General features: G+C 48.9%; 1 protein-coding gene across 1 annotated transcript in view; it reads left to right on the top strand.

Annotated features, from left to right (window-relative positions):
- The window catches only part of NUGGC (nuclear GTPase, germinal center associated), an 81,268-nt gene extending 64,642 nt beyond the window's left edge, over positions 1 to 16,626 (top strand). Inside the window, exons 17-19 of the mRNA XM_084623191.1 lie at positions 1,211 to 1,347; positions 13,385 to 13,475; positions 16,437 to 16,626. Coding sequence (XP_084479317.1) covers positions 1,211 to 1,347; positions 13,385 to 13,475; positions 16,437 to 16,495 — 287 coding nt within the window. The 3' untranslated portion in view covers positions 16,496 to 16,626. The remainder of the gene's footprint in view (positions 1 to 1,210; positions 1,348 to 13,384; positions 13,476 to 16,436) is intronic.
- The last annotated feature ends 2,778 nt before the right edge of the window (positions 16,627 to 19,404 follow it).

Below are 19,404 nucleotides of genomic sequence, written 5' to 3'. Positions count from 1 at the left end.
AGAGGCTGAGGGAGCTGGGATTGTTTAGCCTGCAGAAGAGAAGAATGAGGGGGGATTTGATAGCTGCTTTCAACTACCTGAAAGGGGGTTCCAAAGAGGATGGCTCTAGACTGTTCTCAATGGTAGCAGATGACAGAACGAGGAGTAATGGTCTCAAGTTGCAGTGGGGGAGGTTTAGATTGGATATTAGGAAAAGCTTTTTCACTAGGAGGGTGGTGAAACACTGGAATGCGTTACCTAGGGAGGTGGTAGAATCTCCTTCCTTAGAGGTTTTTAAGGTCAGGCTTGACAAAGCCCTGGCTGGGATGATTTAACTGGGAATTGGTCCTGCTTCGAGCAGGGGGTTGGACTAGATGACCTTCAGGGGTCCCTTCCAACCCTGATATTCTATGATTCTATGATTCAAGGAGGAGCCCCCTACCAGAACCTTCCCCTCCCCCCAGCGCCTCCTGCCCACTGTCAGGCCCCGCCAATCAGCGCCTCCCCCTCCCTCGCACACCTACTGCCTGCCGCATATCAGATGTTTCGCAGCATCAGGAGGCACTGGGGGGAGGAGTGAGGGCGCAGCGCGCTCCGGGGAGGGAGCGGAACTGGGCAGGGAAGAGGCAGGGCGGGGTGGAGGAGGGAAAAGGGGTGGTGCCTTGGGGAAAGGGGTGGAGTGGGGGTGGGGCCTGGACGGAGCCTGGGGGAGCACCCCTGGGCAAATTAGAAACTCGGCGCCTATGTCCCAGGCCCCACATCTCCCTAGGGATGGCCCTGGGTAGAGGAGTTCCAGAAGGATTAAAGAGGCACGGGAGAAGGAACCAGGGCACTTCGCTGAGGCAGAGGCGTGGGATGGGGAAGAGTCTTGGAACAGGAATTGGGATCTGGCACAAATCAATTCCTGCTCAGAGTTTCACTGGCATCTCTGCAGTGCCCTGAGGTGGTGAGGCCCCTCCCACTCTGGGCTGGGGCACGTGTGAACATGGCAGCGTCATTTGCATTGAGGAATATGAGGGAGTGTCATTCTCCGGGGCATCCAGGCTGGCTCCTTTCTCCAGCACTAAAGTCACTGTCACTAGAAGAATCAGCTAGATGTCCCCTCCGGTGGTGCTGTCAATGCCATTGGCTGCCATTCTTTTCTTCATCTAAACCCAGCACCCACCACCCTCCCTGCCCAAATCCTGCCCACTCTTGTCTAGAGCTCTGACTGCTTCCATCTTTCCAACAGAGGCGGCTAAGATCCACGGGCCACAATCCTGCCAGAGGATGCAAAATACCCTCAAGGAGAGCATTGAGAAAAAGGCGGCGGGTGGAATGTTTGAGATGGCAAAGGAGAAGATGAACATGCAGCTCCAGGAACTGAAGGTGAGGGATGCTCCCCCCTGCTCTGTGGGGCTGTATTTATGGGTTTGGGTGGTGCTGTCTGGCCACAGTACAGTGTCCACAGAGGGAGTGGCCCAGAGCAAGCTACCCAGCCAGAATGTGGGCCAAAGATATTGGCGCAAACCCCCTGCTTCATGGGATGTTCAGTTTCCACCAAGAGTAGACACAATGTGACCTTGATATTCAAGGCGTCCTTTAAGGGTCTGAACTTGCAAACACGCATGTGACTAATGAATAGGACCATTGACTCCAGTGGAACCACAAGTGGGCTTTAAAGTAAGTGTGAGCATAGTTTGCAGAATCATTGATATTTATTATTTGTGTTACCATAGCGCTAAGGAGCACTGGTCATGGCCAGACCCTACCGTTTTGGGCGCTGTATAAACATAGAACAAAAGGACAGACTCTGCCCCAGAGAGCTTACTATCCAAGTATAAGACAAGAGACAACAGGTGATCAGAGTGTAACTGATCTCTCCACAGTGAACTGCAGGGAACTCGAAGGTGTAGCAAGAAAGAGTAGTGATCGCACCATTTCCCTGAGAGTCAGTGTATGCTCCAGCAACTCGTACCTTCTTTGTATAGAACAACAAGCGGGTCACCTGGCTCAGTGTAACGAGCAACACTTTCCGCAAGCCCGTTAAAGCTATGTGCCCATGGTAACTGTGAGCACATCTGTTTGTAGGTGAATCCAAGTATTTGCAGGACACTGGAAGATGCAAACAAGCATTTTGATGCTGCTCTCTATTTTTACGCATGCAAACTGATGGGGCTCCCAGTGAGTGTGAAGGCTTGTTGAACCGGCCCTGTGGATAGTACTGAGCATAGCTACTGCCTAGTTATTACAAAAAGCAACTGTGAGATGCGAACCGTTCTGGTGACATTGTAAATGCTGTCCCCTGATATAGACAAGGTGGATGAAGTAATATGTTCTGTTGGACCAGCTTCTGTTGGTAGAAAGACAAGCTTTCAAGCTTCACAGAGCTCTTCTTCAGGTCTAGAAAAGGTAACTAGTGTGTCACAAATAAATACGAGGTGATACTGATGGTTAAGCATAAGGGTTTAACATGCGGCACCACTTTGCATACAGTGGGCAGGTAACACCTCTGCAGTCATAGGACAAAGGAGGGTTAGTAGGTTACAGATTGTTGCAATAAGCCACAAATCCAGTGTCTCTGTTGATCCTTGATTTTTGGTGTCTAACAGAGTTATGTATTTAAGGTCCCAGGCTTGTCTTTTGAGAGTGTTGTGCAGGTTGCCTTTGAGGACGAGGCCTGAGAGATCAGCTATAGAGTGATCGCTCTGTGTAAAGTGTTCCCCCACTGGTGGCAGGGTGGTTTTGTCTCTTTTCATTTTTCTGTGTGAGTTCATTGAAGGGTGTGGTGATTATCTGGTTTCACCCACATGGTGGTTGTTGGGGCATTTGATGCAATGGATGAGGTACACCATACGCTGGGATAGGCATATGTAGGACCCCTGGATCTTGAAAAGTGTGTTGTGGAGAGGGGGTGGGTGGATTGACCATCATAGCACTGGAGATATGTCTGCAGGTTTTGCAACTGTTTTGGCAGGATCTGGTGTTGCTTTGAATTGGTCAATGGGGACTTTGCTTCTGATTATGAGACTAGCAAGTTTTGGGGGTTGTTTGGAACCCAGCAGAAGGGGTTTAGGGAAAAAATTCTTTCAAGATGTGGTCCTCATAAAATAAGGGCTGTAACTGTTTGACACCTGTGGGTTGATTGTATTAGCCACTCCATTATCTTGCCGAGGATCAATGTCAGACTGACAGACCTATAATTACCCAGGTCATCCTGTTTAATCTTTTTAAATATTGGCACAACATTAGCTTTCTTCCAGTCTTCTGGAACTTCCCCCGTGTTCCAAGACTTTATTGAAAATCGACAGCAATTGTTCAGTGAGTTCGTCAGCCAGCTCTTTTTGTACTTTTGAATGCAAGTTATCTGGATCTGCTGATTTATAAATGTCTAATTTTAGAAGCTGCTGTTTAATATCGTCCCAAGATACTAGTGGAATGGAAAGAGTGTTATCATTATTGTATGATATGAGTGTGACACTCTTTACCTCAAAGTAGCACCCTGGAACCCCCATATTCATCACTGTCATGTGATTGATATGTTTTGTACAAGGCTGCCTTGTGAGGTATCATTTAAATGTCTTCATCTTTTGAACATAAATATCCTGTTGACTCACATGTGCTATCGTTGTATGCGAAGGTATGAAGTGTTGCTGGATGTGTTACTGAACTATGTTGTGAGGTTGGGAGATGCCCACAGCTGGCCTTTCAGTGGCAACAAAGTGTTAGAAGAAAAGGAGCAGGTTGACCCAGAGGCAGATTTGAGTACGGGCTTCTTTATTGCGATACTTGTTCCCCTCGACCCAATCGTCGAGTAAGCACTGAGTTAATCACTTCACACTCTTTTATCTAAGTTGGTTTGTAAATACCCACATTTACTACAACACCCCCAAAACCCTTATTGAGTAATATGAATGCCCATACAATGAATATTAATAGCTATAAGCTGAATATGATTATACATGCACCTGTTTACTGTTTACAGCATTAAGCATATCATACAGACATTTTTCCTTGAAGATACATTTTTTTGCAGTAACTGTAGCCACAAGTTCTTCTTCGAGTGATTGCTCATGTGCATTCCAATATGTGTTTGTGCGTGCTGCATGCATGATCGCCAGAAGGCTTTTCCCCTAGCGGTACCCGTCAGGTCGGCTGTGGAGACCCCTGGAGCGGCGCCTTCATGGCTGTGTATATATGACCCTGCCAACCTGCCGCCTGCTCAGTTCCTTCTTACCGCCTGCGATGGTCTTTGGAACAGCTCAGTCACTTGCATCTGCAAGTGCCTTACCAAGTGGTTCCCTTGTTTTGTGTAAATAGTCGTTAGTCAGTTAGTTATTAATAGTTGTAGATTAGTTTAGCTTACTTTGGGGGGCTCTCCCCCCATTCTTCTCTCCCCAGTGACCATGTCTTGGTCGCAGGGGTTTAAGGCGTGCAAGAGGTGTGCGAGGCCTATGCCCACAAGTGATCCGCACGCCGCCTGTCTCAAGTGCCTCGGGGAGGGCCATCAGAAAGATAAGGGCCCAATTTGCAGGAGCTTCAGACCCAGGACTAAGAGAGAGCAGGACTATCATTTTAAGCTCCTCCTAATGGAGTCAGCCCTTCGGCCTCAGCCAGAACCGGCACTGGCATCCTCAGTGTGCAGCGCACCTGCCTCAGTGTGGGATGTCCCGGCACCGAGGAAGGACTCTGCCAGGGAGCACCGGCACTGCTCCCCAGCCCTCAAGGCCAGTGCCTCCAGGTGGCACCGTTCCCAATCCCCGGTGCCACGTAAGAAAAAGAGGCCAGACAGGGGATGTTCCTTCATCAAGAAGCCATGGGGGGATTCTAGTGGGGTGCGTCCTCTGGCGGGACACCCTCGGTCTGGTCCTCAAGAAGTGGCACCATTGATTCCGGCCCTAGTGGCGGAGCTGTTGAGTCCGGCGAGAATGGACTCCCCCACCAGGGACGACTTGGAGGATGAGCTTGATCTCCCCTCCACTCTAGACACCTATGAGGCGGCCCGAGAGCTCATCGCCAGGACTGCGCAGTACCCGGCGCCGCAGGTGCGGGGCCCGGCTTTGCCAACGCAGGCAGGGCCGGTAGCATCAGCAACGGCACCGACTGCGGCATCGAGCCTGGCACCACGGGCAGCTCCAACATCCATCGCGGCACCGCTGGTGACACCGCCGTTAATTCGTCGTCGGGGGAAGCCCACCATGCTGCGGTGCCAATCGCGGTCCCCTGATACCGCTCGCCGGCACCGTCTGGCTCTGCGCCCCTGTGGTCAGGTACAGACTACTCGTCAGGGTCAGAAGCCGAGTCTTCTGTCTCCCGACACAGCCGCCACCGCTCCTGGTCCAGGCACCAATCCCGGCACCGTAGGCCAGCAGAGCAACCGGCACCTGGCTGCCCCGGTGGCAGGGCCCAGTACAATGGCCCTTTTGGACCCCTTGGGCCTACCACCAGGCTCAGGGTCAGGGATCCAGGCCGGTATCGGTAGCATCGGCACCCCGTGCCCCCCCATCAGCGACGTCACTGGCACGCTACACCCCTAGGGCCCCTGAGGACTCCGTACGAGACAGGGCTGCTGAGCAGCCACAGGCAAGCGCAGCCCCTCCTGCACCCATGTCGGTGACACGTGAGCCACATGTGGTCGCGGGGAGCTCCGAGGTACCTGACCCAACCTCCAGAGAACCGGAAGGGCAGGAAGATCCTATCCCAGGAACCTCTTCCTCCTCTTTGCCGGATGAGGCGGTGGCAGACACCTCCACCACTCTCCCACCAAAGGACACCAAAGGCCACCAGGACCTGCTTAGGAGGGTGGCCATAACCTTAACCTCCAGACAGAGGAGGTTACGGAGGACTCAGATCCGATGGTGGACATCCTCACTCCTGAAGGTCCTTCTAGAGTGGCCCTGCTCCTCATAAGGACAATTCAGAACACCACAAAGGTGCTCTGGCAGACCTCAGCCTCTATACCACCAATGGCTAAAGGGGTTGAGAGACCGTATTTTGTGCCACAAAAGGGCTATAAGCACCTTTTTACCCACCCCTGGCTGGGGACTCTGGTGGTTGATGTGGCAAACCACAAAGAGCGCCAGGGACAGCCAGGCCCCGCACCTAAGTCACAGGATGCCAAGAAGCTGGATCTCTTCATCCGTAAAGTCTATTTGACTGGGAGGCTCCAGCTTCAAGTAGCGAACCAGCAGGCAGTGCTGAATTACTTCGCCTTTAATTCCTGGAGCTTGTTAGCTAAGTTCCAGGAGTTAATCCTGGCCAGCTCTTGCAAGGAGTTTGGCGCACTCCTTGAGGAGGGTGGAGTAGTCTCTAGGACCTCCCTCCAGGCAGCCCTGGATGCGGCGGACTCTGCAGCTCATACCATGGCCACCGCCATCGCTATGAGGCACATCGCCTGGCTCCAGGTTTTAGGGATTCCATCTGAGGTCCAGAACACAATACAGGACCTCCCCTTTGACTGTGAGGGCCTGTTTGTCCAAAATACGGACACGTGCCTGCATAGCCTGAAGAACTCGCGGGCGACTCGGAAGTCTCTGGGGCTACACACCCCTGCGCCTCAGAGAAAACCCTTTAGGCCTCAGCCCCTGTCCTGCTTCTACCCTGGGCCCCCTAGGCGAGATCCACAAAGGAGAAGGGGCAGGAATAATAGGAGGCGCCCTCCACAATCCTCCTCAGGCCAAGGCTAGGGTTCGACCAAACAGCTCCCTGGGCCCAAGCCAAACTTTGAATATGCGCCCAAGGACAGTGAACCAGATGCTATCTTGGATCCTTCCCCCACCCCACCCCCCTTTGTGAACTGACTCTCTCGCTTCTACAATGCTTGGTCTCAGATCACGTCAGACCGCTGGGTCCTCAGCACAGTAGGGGTGGGATATTCTATCCAATTCTGTTCCCTCTTGCCCTTCCACCCCCTTCCCCATCCCTCTTCAGGGACCCCTCTCACGAGCAACTCCTTTTGCAGGATGTGCATTCCCTCCTAGCTCTAGGGGCAATAGAGGAGGTTCCTCAGGAGTTATGGGGCAATAGGTTCTAGTCCCTCTATCTCCTCATCCCCAGGGCCAAGGGCGGGCTTTGGCCTATCCTGAATCTACAAGACCTCAACACATTCATAAAGAAAGTGAAGTTTCACATGGTCTCTCTGGCCACCATCATTCCCTCCCTGGATCCAGGAGACTGGTACGCCGCCCTCGACTTGAAGGACACACATTTCCATATTTCCATTTTCCCAGCCCACAGGTGCTTCCTCAGATTCGTAGTCAGTGGCCAGCACTACCAGTTCAGGGTGCTCCCTTTTGGCCTTTCAAGGCCCCCCGGGTGTTCACCATGTGTATGGCGGTCATGGCAGCCTTCCTCCGCGAGCACCAGGTGCAGGTATTCCCATATCTGGATGACTGGCTCATCAAGGCCGATTCCCAGGAATGGGTGACAGAACATGTGTCCCTTACCAGTGGAATATTTTGCAGGCTGGGACTTATGTTGAATGAGCCCAAGTCCACACTGACCCCCACACAAAGAATAGAGTTCATAGGAGCTCTCTTGAACTCCACGCAAGTGAGGACATTTTTTCCAGAACTGCGTTTCAAAGCACTCACGGACATTATCGAGACCCTGCACCGCTTTCCCACAACTACGGCCAGAAATTGCATGAGGCTATTGGGGCACATGGCAGCCTGTACATACGTAGTATAGCACACCAGGCTGCGCCTTCAGCCCCTCCAGGCATGGTTAGCGCAAGTGCCCAGACTGTGCAGGGGCCCACCGGACACAATAGTGACCCTCCCGCCTCGGATTCTCAACTCTCTCCACTGGTGGCTACAACCACAGCTGGTTTGTGCAGGAGTACCCTTTGCCAAACCCCAACCTACGCTCTCCCTGGCCTCGGCACTCAGTTGGGGAGCACATCTGGGCAATATCAGAACCCAGGGCCTCTAGTCCCATACAGAGCTATCGCTGCACATCAACGGAAGGGAGCTGAGGGCGGTTCGCCTGGCATGCCAAGCATTCCAGTCTTGCCTCCAGGGCACATTCGTATCAGTGCTCGTGGACAATACTGCGCAATGTTTTATATAAACAAACAGGGTAGTGCTCGCTCCTCTCCCCTGTGTCGGGAAGCCCTCACGCGGTGGGACTTTTGCATCGCCCACTCTATACACCTATATGAGAGCCCCACCTCTGGAAAATCGAGTGAGTGATGTCTGGTCTGAGGGACCATTTGTTTCTCCCTAAGGCTGTATCCCAGTTTCATGTGAACCAAGATCTATATTTTACTGGTGTTCTTTCCTAAACCCCATGCCACTATCAGGGAGCGTATATTCCATTCCCTGGACGTTAGACATGCCTTGGCATTTTACATTGAATGCACAAAGCCATTTCATAAATCACCACAGCTCTTTATTGACATCGCAGAAAGAATGAGGGGGCTTCCGATCTCATCACAGCGCATTTTGTCACGAATCACATCCTGTATCAGGACTTGCTATGACCTGGCTAAAGTTCCAGCCCCTCTGCTTACGACTCACTCTACCAGAGCACAGACGGCATCCACGGCATTCCTGGTGCAGGTCCCCTATCCAGGATATCTGCAAGGCAGCAACATGGTCTTCCGTCCACACCTTCACTTCACAGTACACCATTACCCAGCAGGCGAGGGATGATGCTGCCTTTGGTAGGGCAGTCCTGCACTCAGCGATCAGGTGAACTCCGACCCCTCCCCCTGGGCAACTGCTTGGAAGTCACCTATTGGAATACACATGAGCAATCACTCGAAGAAGAAAAAATGGTTACTTACCTTTCATAACTGTTGTTCTTTGAGATGTGTTGCTCATGTCCATTCCAAATCCCGCCCGCCTCCCCACTGTTGGAGTATTCTGGCAAGAAAGAACTGAGTGAGCGGCAGGTCAGCAGGGTCCTATATACACTGCCATGAAGGCGCCACTCCAGGGGTCTCCACAGCCAACCCGACAGGTACCGCTAGGGGAAAAGCCTTCTGGTGATCATGCATGCGGCACGCGTACACACCTATTGGAATGGACATGAGCAACACATCTTGAAGAACAACAGTTACGAGAGGTAAGTAACTGTGTTTTCCCCTAATCAGCAGTTCGCAGGGAAGGGAGGAAGGGGCCATGACCCCGAGCTCATTTATGTAGCTGGGACAGGAAGGGAGGGGGAGATAACACTGCTTTACCCAAAGAGTATCCCTTAGATCCCCACATTCCTTATCCAGATGCAACGCTTATGAATCCTTCACAAGCAAAAGGGAAGGGAGAGGGGTAGCATTTTATTTATCAAGTGCAGAAACGGCCCATGCTTCTACTCCCTAATACCATGCCAGCATACCAGCGGTTTTCCAGGGCTTTACTTAACCCTTACATATTCCAACACAAAGGACCAGCCAGACATGTGCTGATGGCCCATTAAAGGGAATCCACTCTCCGCGAGACTTCTCAGAGAGAACACGTGTGCAATGGGGAACTGCCTGACCAATGGGGGCTGCCTGACTCCATGTCACAGCAAGGATCTTTCTAGCAGTGGAAGAAAGTATAAAAGAGGGGCAAACAGAGGCTAAGGACACCATCCCTGTCCATCCTGGCTAATAGCCATAGATGGACCTATCCTCCATTAACTTATCTAGTTCTTTTTTGAACCCTGTTATAGTCTTGGTCTTCATAACATCTGCTGGCAAGGAGTTCCACAGGTTGACTGTGCGTTGTGTGAAAAAATACTTCCTTTTGTTTGTTTTTAAACCTGCTGCCTATTAATTTCATTTGGTGACCCCTAGTTCTTGGGATATGAGAAGGAGTAAATATCACTTCTTTGTTTACTTTCTCCACACCAGTCATGATTTTATAGACCTCTATCATATTCCCCTTAGTCATCTCTTTTCCAAGCTGAAAAGTCCCAGTCTTATTAATCTTTCCTCATATGGCAGTCGTTTCATATCCTAATCAGTTTAATCTGCCATTTTGTTGCCCAGTCACCCAGTTTTGTGAGACCCTTTTATAGCTCTTTGCATCTGCTTGGGACTTAACTATCTTGAGTAGTTTTGTATCATCTGCAAATTTTGCCACCTCACTGTTTACCCCTTTTTCTAGATCATTTATGAATATGTTGAATAAGACTGGTCCCAGTACAGACCCCTGGGGAAACCACTACTTACCTCTCTCCATTCTGAAAACTGACCATTTAGTCCTACCCTTTGTTTCCTATTTTTTAACCAGTTAACAACCCATGAGAGGGCCTTCGCTTTTATCCCATGACAGCTTACTTTGCTTAAGAGCCTTTGGTGAGAAACCTTATCAAAGGCTTTCTGGAAGTACACTATGTCCACTGGGTCCCCCTTGTCCACATGTTTGTTGACCCCCTCAAAGGATTCTAGTAGATTGGTGAGGCATGATTTCCCTTTACAAAAACCAGGTTGACTTTTCCCCAACAAATTATGGGGAAAATATATCTGACAATTTTGTTCTTTACTATAGTTTCAACCAGTTTGTCCAGTACTGAAGTCAGACTTACTGGCCTGTAATTGCCGGGATCACCTCTGAAGCCCTTTTTAAAAATTGGAGTCATATTACCTAGGGAGGTGGTAGAATCTCCTTCCTTAGAAGTTTTTACGGTCAGGCTTGACAAATCCCTGGCTGGGATGATTTAATTGGGGATTGGTCCTGCTTTGAGCAGGGGGTTGGACTAGATGACCTCCTGAGGTCCCTTCCAACCCTGATATTCTATGATTCTGTGATTCTATGATTAGCTATCCTCCAGTCATTTGGTACAGAAGCTGATTTAAATGATAGGTTACATACCACAGTTAGTAGTTCTGCAATTTCACATTTAAGTTCCTTCAGAACTCTTGGGTGAATACCATCTGGTCCTGGTGACTTATTTATGTTTGGTTTATCAATTTGTTCCAAAACCTCCCCTAATTGACACCTCAATCTGGGACAGTTCCTCAGATTTGTCACCTAAAAAGAATGGGTCAGGTTTGGGAATCTCCCTCACATCCTCAGCTGTGAAGACCAATGAAAAGAATTAATTTAGTTTCTTCACAATGCCCTTATCGTCCTTGAGTGCTCCTTTAGCATCTCCATCATCCAGTGGCCCCACCGGTTGTTTAGCAGGCTTCCTGCTTATGATGTACTTAAAAGCATTTTGCTATTACTTTTTGAGTCTTTGGCTAGTTGCCTAATATTTATTGAACACTATTGTCTTTTCTGAATTATTATTGATAATTTTATCTTTTCCATCTATTAATAGTCCAATACCATACATCCATTCAATAATGGACAATATTGAAGAATGCCATTATTAGGCTTCTTTGTTCCTAATATATTGTAAAAACTTCTTATTTTCCTTAACTCTGCTGACCGTAGAATTCTCTTTATTCTTTTGCTTCCCTTATCATTTTTCTACAATTCCTAGTTCTGTTTTATATTCATTTTTATAAACTTCCCCTATATATATATATATATATATATATATATATATATATATATATATAGTGACAAAGCTCTGTCCTTGCCTCCGTGGGTCCCGTGTTTCCTGGTGGATTTTGCTAGCCTCAGAGGCTCACTGTGACCCTCCACATAACCCTTCTTTCTCTAGAGACAAGGGTCACAGTCTACTGAGCCCTTTTCATCATAAGCCAGTTAGGGAGGTGAAGAGAAGTTATCCTTCCTTGCACAGTCTCTGTTGTCTCCCAGACTCAATGATTAATCAGGGGGCAAAGGTGGGCAGGGGGAGCCCAGGCCCACCCTCTACTCTGGGTTCCAGCCCAGGGACCCTATTAGTATCATCTATGGTAGCTGACCTTTTAGAAACATGACATGTACAATTCCCTGGGCTACTTCCCCCACACAGCAGCCCTCGCTTCCTCAAGCTCCACTACACCCTTACCTCAGGGCCTCCTTCCTTGTGCTTGATATGGTAGTACTATGTACTACTCAGTCTCTCCAACAGTGCAACTTCCTCCTGCAGCTCCTGACATACACACCCACCTGACTAACTGGGAGGCTTTTAACTAGTTTCAGGAAGCCCCTGATTGGCTTCAGTTGTCCCAATCAACCTAGCATTCTCCCTGCCTGCTGGAAAGTTCTTAATTGGCCCCAGGTGTCTTAATTGACCTGGAGCAGCTTCCATTTCACTTATCCTGGTACCAGGGATTTGTTTAGCCTGGAGCTAATATATCTATCTCCCACTACTTTTCTATAGCCATCTGGCCTTGCCCAGTCACAATATATAAATTAGATATTGTGACAGGGTCGGGCCAGATAGCTACAGGAGAGTAATAGAAGGCAGATATATTAGCCCCAGATTAAGTAGGTCCCTTTTCCCTGGGTATGGTAACAGGGACGGTTCCAGAACAATCAAGAACCTTCTGGAGACAATTAAGACAGACAGGCTGATTAGAACACCTGCAGCCAATCAAGAAGCTGCTAGAATCAATTAAGGCAGGCTAATCAGGGCACCTGGGTTTTAAAAAGGTGCTCACTTCAGTTTGTGGTGCGCATGTGAGGAGCTGGGAGCAAGAGGCGCTAGGAGCTGAGAGTGAGAACACGGACTTTTGGAGGACTGAGGAGTACAAGCATTATCAGGTACCAGGAGGAAGGTCCTGTGGTGAGGATAAAGAAGGGGTTGGGAGGAGGCCATGGGAAAGTAGCCCAGGGAGTTGTAGCTGTCGCACAGCTGTTCCAGGAGGCACTCTAGACAGCTGCATTCCACAGGGCCCTGGGCTGGAACCTGGAGTAGAGGGCGGGCCCGGGTTCCCCCCAAACCTCCCAACTCCTGGTCAGACACAGGAGGAGTTGACCTGGACTGTGGGTTCATGAAAACCGCCAAACTGAGGGCCGTTGTGAAGCTCCAAGGCAAGCAAATCTGCCAATAAGCGCAAGACCCACCAAGATAGAGGAGGAACTTTGTCACAATATGCATAGACATATTGAGTTTCATGCAGTTCACTGTGTTTGGCTTCCTCAGATGAAACCTTAATAGATGGTTCTATTCTGAAAAGTGACCGTAAAAATGGCATTGTGAGCATCATTTGTACTGTCACTCCACAAGAAATGTTCTCTGTTTACAAGCCACTTGCCAGTTCTGTAAATTCCCCTTGGGATCTGAGGGTCAAGCTGGGCTCTTTCCTTCCTGCCTGTCATAACCAGCAATAAAAGTTCTGCAGGGCAAACAAGGTTCATGGTTACACCTGTGCAGCCCCAGAGCCTTCACATGATGCCCTAGGTGGTACCTGCATGACTGGTTGGTGGCATTGCACAGGAGTGGTTGATTGTGATTAGAACTTCACAGACTATTCAGCTGACGCTGCACCAGATGGTGCAGATTTCGGTTCCTTCTCCCCTAGATGAGCTGACGGCCAGGACTGAGTTGCTTTGAGGTCACTTCCATGCTCAAGTGCTGTGCAATGTGTTTGCTGCAGGACTCCATCGTGACAAAGCTGCAGACAGACATTTCCACCATGCTCAAACTCGGCTTGTCTCACTGGGAAAAACTCACCGAGAAGCTGTCAGGTAAAACTCTGCTCTCTCTTCCTGGGCATGGCTGGAGTCAGAACCCTCTCTGCCCCAGTGGTATGAAATGCTACAACAGCCTGCCACACGTTCGCTCATGTGCAGGCTGCCCTACAGGGGGCAGCTGCTGAACCAGGCCCTGACATGACATTTGAGTGCGAACTTGCCTGTATGTATGGGGAGAAGTCCACTACCTTAGTATATGGAGCCGCACTGTGTGGGGAAGCAGGAACGTCCCCCCAGCAAGGGCTGGATGGCTCAGTGGGGCTGAGGGAATGAGCTTTGAAACACCGTTACTCCACCCTCCCTCCTTAAAAAGGGGTCTAATGCAGAAGATCCCTGTGAGGGCAGGAGCTGCATTTTATGCAGATTCAGTGACCCCAGCCAAGGGTGTCAGAGCCTTCCCAAGTCGGGGGGAAGGGTTTGGGGGGGCCCTGCCCCTCCCCCTTCCCTTTCCCCCAAAGCCCCGTCCCCCACAACCCCTCATCTTCCCTCAGAGATCCTACCTCCGGCCAAGCTGGAAGATGGAGCAAGGTCTGGGTGCCAAAAGCAGTCCCCTGCCTGTGTCTCCATCCCCTGATTCCCCCCCCCAGGGCAGATGGAGAATCCATGGCTCCACACAGCTGCCCATGGTACAAGTCTTACCATGGCCAGGCTGCAGCTCCGAGCCCTCCCGCCACTGGCTGGAGCCGGGTCAAGGACAGAGCTGTGCGGGCAGCTGTGTGGAGCTGTCGCGGACACTCCACCTCCACCTGCCCTGCGCTGGGCGGGGAACCCAGGGGACGGGAACACAGACCGGGGGCTGTTCTCAGCCCACACCCCAGGCTGGTCAAGGGTCCGCTGTGGGTCCCACAACTGCCCGGGCTCCCCGACTGGGCTCCAAGTTAGCCTGACCATAGGATGGGGCCTTGGAGGGAAGAGGAGGCTGTCAAGGCTGAATTCCCACTCTGGCACTTAGAGTGCAGAAGGTGGAGGCCTGCAAGGATTTTAAAAAATAATACTTTCCACTCCAGGCTTGTATTACACTCCAAAAGTTATAGCTTTTCTCTGAGCTTGGCTTGGTAAACGCTGCCACCATTCAAATACAAAAAAAGCCATTGAACCCAGGAAGGAGCACTTGGGAATTCCTCCCTGTGGGGTACCCTCAAGCCCTTTCACACACACATCCCTCCGGGGAAGACCTGAGAAAGAAAACAAAGGAAATTAGCTGTTGCCACCAGCTAATCAAACAGCATAGACACAAACCTGTTAGGACACCAAAAATCCAATCCTGTTCTTAAAAAAGGTAAATTTTATTAAAAACAAAAAGGAAAAAAATACATCTGGAACTTAGGGGCTTTTGCTAGATTTTAAAAGAGCAATTGCAAAAACTAGGCACCCAAACTAGCTTTCTTGGGGGTTCAGCTTAAAGGTTACAAGCAAACAAAAGCATCAGGGGTTAGCACAGAGCAGATCCACAAGCCAAAATAAGAAATAACCCTGATTGTGTCTAACTAAACATGCCCTATCCAAATAATTTCTTCTAGGTATGGAAGATGAATTTCCATACCTGCTTCAAGCCTTACACAACATTCCTGCATTGGTGCTTCATGTCTCCTTCTCCAGAGTACAACAGACAAAGGGGACTTTTTTCCCATTTTAAAAGGTTTTAGCCTCCCATTGGCTCTTTTGCTCAGGTGCCCACTCCTTTTCCTTTATCTGGGGAACTTTGTTAACCCTTTACAGGTAAAGTAAGCAGAGAACAGCCACCAAGAGGGATTTTATAGCTAACTGGCTGGCTGGGTGTTCATAAAAGGAAGCTCCCCCCCACCCCTTTTCATTTATTACAGAGGGAAAGGGAGTGGGGTCCACCCTGGTGAAAAGTGCATGGGCCTGGCCTGTCCACTTTCAAGAAGTGAGAGACCTATGGCCTCCCTGACCCCAAAACCTGCCTCATACAACAGTCATGGAGGGGCTGCAGATGGAGCAGGGAGAGTTGTATGGCAACCTTACACCCTGGCCACCCAACCAGAGACCTCCATGCATACAGCCTTGACACTCAGGTAATTTCCATTGACTTGGGTGGCTGGGATAAACAACTTGCCCAAGGGCTCACAGGGATGCTGATAGAGCTGTGAATCAAACTCACATTTCCTGAGTCCTAAGCCAGTGCCTTAACCACAAGGCCATCTGCTGTTGCTGATTTTATTGATTACTTCTGTGTGGCCTTGTGTAAATTACTGAATTGCTGTTTCCCCATCTGTGAAATGGGAATAATGAGACTTTACCCACCTTTCCAAAGTATTTTTAGCTCTATGGATGAAAAGCCCTAGGTGGGTGCTAAGTATGATTAACTCAAGAGTAAATAGATTAATAAGAGTGGAGGTTGTCTGCAAAGGCGTATGACCCATCTGCAACTGCTATTGGCAATATCCCCAATGGCTGGCAACGGGAGACTAGATGGGGAGGGCTCTGAGTCACGACAGAGAATTCTTTCCCAAGTGTCTGGCTCACGTGTCTTGCCCACATCCTCAGGGACTAACTGATTGCTGTATTTGGGGTCGGGAAGGAATTTTTCCCCAGGTCAGATTGGCAGAGATCCTGGGCCGTTTCACCTTCCTCTGTAGCACAGGTCTCTTGCTGGTTTGAACGAGAGTAAAATGGTGGATTCTCTGTAACTTGAAGTCTTTAAACCATGATCTGAGGACGTCAGTAACTCAGCCAGAGGTGAGGGGTCTATCACAGGAGTGCAGGAGGTCAGACTAGGTGATCATGATGGTCCCTTCTGGCCTTAAAGTCTGAGTCTATGAGGTATTAAGGCCCCGATCCAGCAAAACGCTTAAATACATTAAATGTATTGTTTTCCTTCGTTTGTGTTGGGGATTAGAACGTTTTCCTCACTACATAATAAAGGGAAATGGACAATTCTTGTTCAAAACAAAGAAAATGAACCATGTTTTAATCTGCTGTTCTTTTTTGCAGACTTACAGGATGAATACCAAGAAATTGAATGGACTCACAAAATGCTGCAAAGAATGTGACGTTCTTAAAAAGAGACATCAGAAATTCTCTATCATAAAATCTGTGTTTTAATGAGCTTGTTAGAGACTTTTTTCTGTAATTGTGTGTGGTGTTAATTGAGCTATTTCAGTGAATTATTTTCTCTTGTTTAATAGTTTGTAAATCTGAAATTTAAAACATATTTTATGTAATTAATTAGAGCATGAAATATAGGTTAAATGTCCCATCATGGAATGCTGAGAGAGTAAAGATACACTCTCATTTCATGAATTTACAATGCATTGTAATAGTAGCTTGTAGGGGATAACCATGTTTTTATACTCATCTTAGTCCAAATACTTTATTCATAGATTTTAATTCCAAAATACAGCATGTGCAAAAAGCGCAGCTTGCTAATGGTGGAATCAATTGTGTACACGTCAAATGCAAACTTGGATATGTTATAGCAACAGAACTACAACTGCTCAGGAAATTATTATTTTCTGCAATTTTTTAAAATGTTCAGGTTTATGGGGGAAAAAATCTGCAAATTGTGTTATTTGCTTAAAAAAAAAGTCAGTTTTTTTCCTGTGTTTTCATGAAAACCAAAAATGTTCCATGAAATGGACTTTATTTGCTAAAATTTTTGTTTCATCAAGAACATGTTTTGATGGAAAAATTTCTACCCGCTCTTGTGATGTCCTGTCCCTTGAAATGTGCAGGGGGTTCTGTGCCAAAGCCTCACTTTCAGGTTACTTTCAGTTTCGCAGCCAGAGCAATAAAAGCTAGCACAGCAGACCTCAGCTCCCTCTGTCTGAGTCTGTCTGTCTATCTGACTGGCTCCAGGAATATAACATTTGACGACATGCAATTTATATCCCACGATAGGATTGCCAACTTTGTAGTATTTAAAAACTGGGCACTCCAGCAGGAATGCAGGAACCTCCCCTGTCCTGCCTCTTCCCCCTGAGGTCCCGCCCCTACCCCGAGGACCCACGCCTGCCATGCCTCCTTCCCCAAGGCTCCACTACCGTTCGCTCCTATTCCCCCCCTCCCTTCCTCCGTCATTTGCTGCTTTTCCACTCCCCCAAATCAGGAGGGAATCTCATCTGCAAAGCCAGGATTGGGAGCTGCAGCCGCCTGATGCAGGTAGGAGGTGGCCCCGGCTGAGTAGGGGTTGGCATGGGTGATAATCTGGTACCACCCTGCCTCCCCCACCCACAGTAACCGGACACTGGGTGTCTGATCAGTAGATCTGACTGGACACTGTCAGGTCCTCTTTTCAACCAGACTGGGCACCTGGCCATCCTATCCCACGAGTGTCCAGTGCTCCCACTGCATGACCAAGAAGATGAACAAGTAAGCAAATAATGCTATAAAAAGGGGAGTCACTTCACCTAGAGGTACAGGCTGTCCTGGAAAAGCAGGAACCAGCCAGCTAGAGAAGGAGAAGTAGGGAAATAAAGAGAGAATAGCAGCTAAGGGTTGTGCAATTACTGCCAGAACTGTTCACACAGAGCAGTGCCCTGTAAGCAGGCAGACGGATGGATGGATATCATGCAAGCCGGCACGCCAGCGCACAAGTTAGCCTGCATTGAGGGTCTATAGCCAGCAGAGGGAGCCCAAGTACAAGCAAAGGCGTGTGTAAGCACAGAGCCAGCAGTGGGATCGAGCACGGATAGGGCCTTAACAAAACAATTCCCTGTGGAAAAGGCGTCCAGGAGGCGTGAAGTCCAGCGGGACAGCAATGAAATGGCACCGTTTGTGGGCAGTGTTGGTGAGTTCAACAACACCTGCGAATCGTGGGTGGTTTATCTCCAAGGTTTTGAGCAATTGGTAACCTGCCACACGGTTCCAGACAGACAAAGAGTTTCAGCCTCGTTGTCAGTGATGGGTCGAAAGGCAAACGGACTGCTGCATGACCTCTGGTCTCCAACTACCCCTGGCATAAGCGCCGACTTTCTAATGTGTCAGAATTTCATAATGTGGGAAAAGGTAAGAGCTCTCGAGACACTGACCAAGACCTAGCACTACACGTATTACCAGAAGCTGGAAACAGAGATAGCATCTGGGTCAGAGGTGGCAGTCCGATCTCCAATCAGAGCTGGAGTCAGTGATGGCATCTCCTTGATTAGCTTTGGAATTTGGACATTCCATACCTATCTGCATTGTAGGCATTTTACTTGGTGATGGATCGTTGCCCGTTACTTTCAGTTTTTGGACTATATCCCAGAATTCTGTCATTAGCTGCTACTTGTGTGCAATGAAGGGCATTGCTACTGTCAGCTCATTCCTATACTATTCAGTTTCATAAAGGGACTAAGCATGGCAATGCCGATGGGCTGTCGCACCTGCCATGCCCAAGTTCTCATCAATCCAAGGACACTTCAGGTGAACTGTTCTATCTCAATTTGATGGATAAGTTACCCATCACTAGCACAGATATCAACAAAGAAACCATGAAGAATTATGTGCTTTCTCTTGTGAAGGGGATGGTACTACGAGGTACAGTGTTGGATCAAAAGAATCCCTAGTTTACACAATTGTGAATTATCTGTGAATCACAGTTGTGTCTGATGGGGAATGTGAGTGATCATTCTGAAATCACTTCAGTCTAAGGTTTTGGAAGCTCTTCAAGACAGTCATTTTTTTCATTGTGTGAATGAATGCCATAGCTCGGAGTCCAGTCCGGTGGCCAGGGAACAGCCAAGTCATTGAAAGGAAGGCAAAATCCTGTACTAGGTGTCAACAAATTCAGCATGATCTTGGCCCAGCTCGTCTACACACTGGGTTCTAGCCCTAGATTCTGTGGACGCGTATCCATGTGGATTTTGCTGGACCTTTAGAAGATTACATGGTTTTGGTCATAGTTGAAGCCCATTCAAAATGGCCAGAAATTTTTAGAATTACTTCTACTATAGCTACCAAGACCATTAGATGTCTTTGTACC

The sequence above is a fragment of the Lepidochelys olivacea genome, assembly GCF_965140295.1.
Source record: "Lepidochelys olivacea isolate rLepOli2 genome assembly, chromosome: 3".
Lineage (NCBI taxonomy): Eukaryota > Metazoa > Chordata > Testudines > Cheloniidae > Lepidochelys > Lepidochelys olivacea.
The sequence above is the reverse complement of the archived record's forward strand: the minus strand, read 5'-3'. Positions and strand labels throughout refer to the sequence as shown.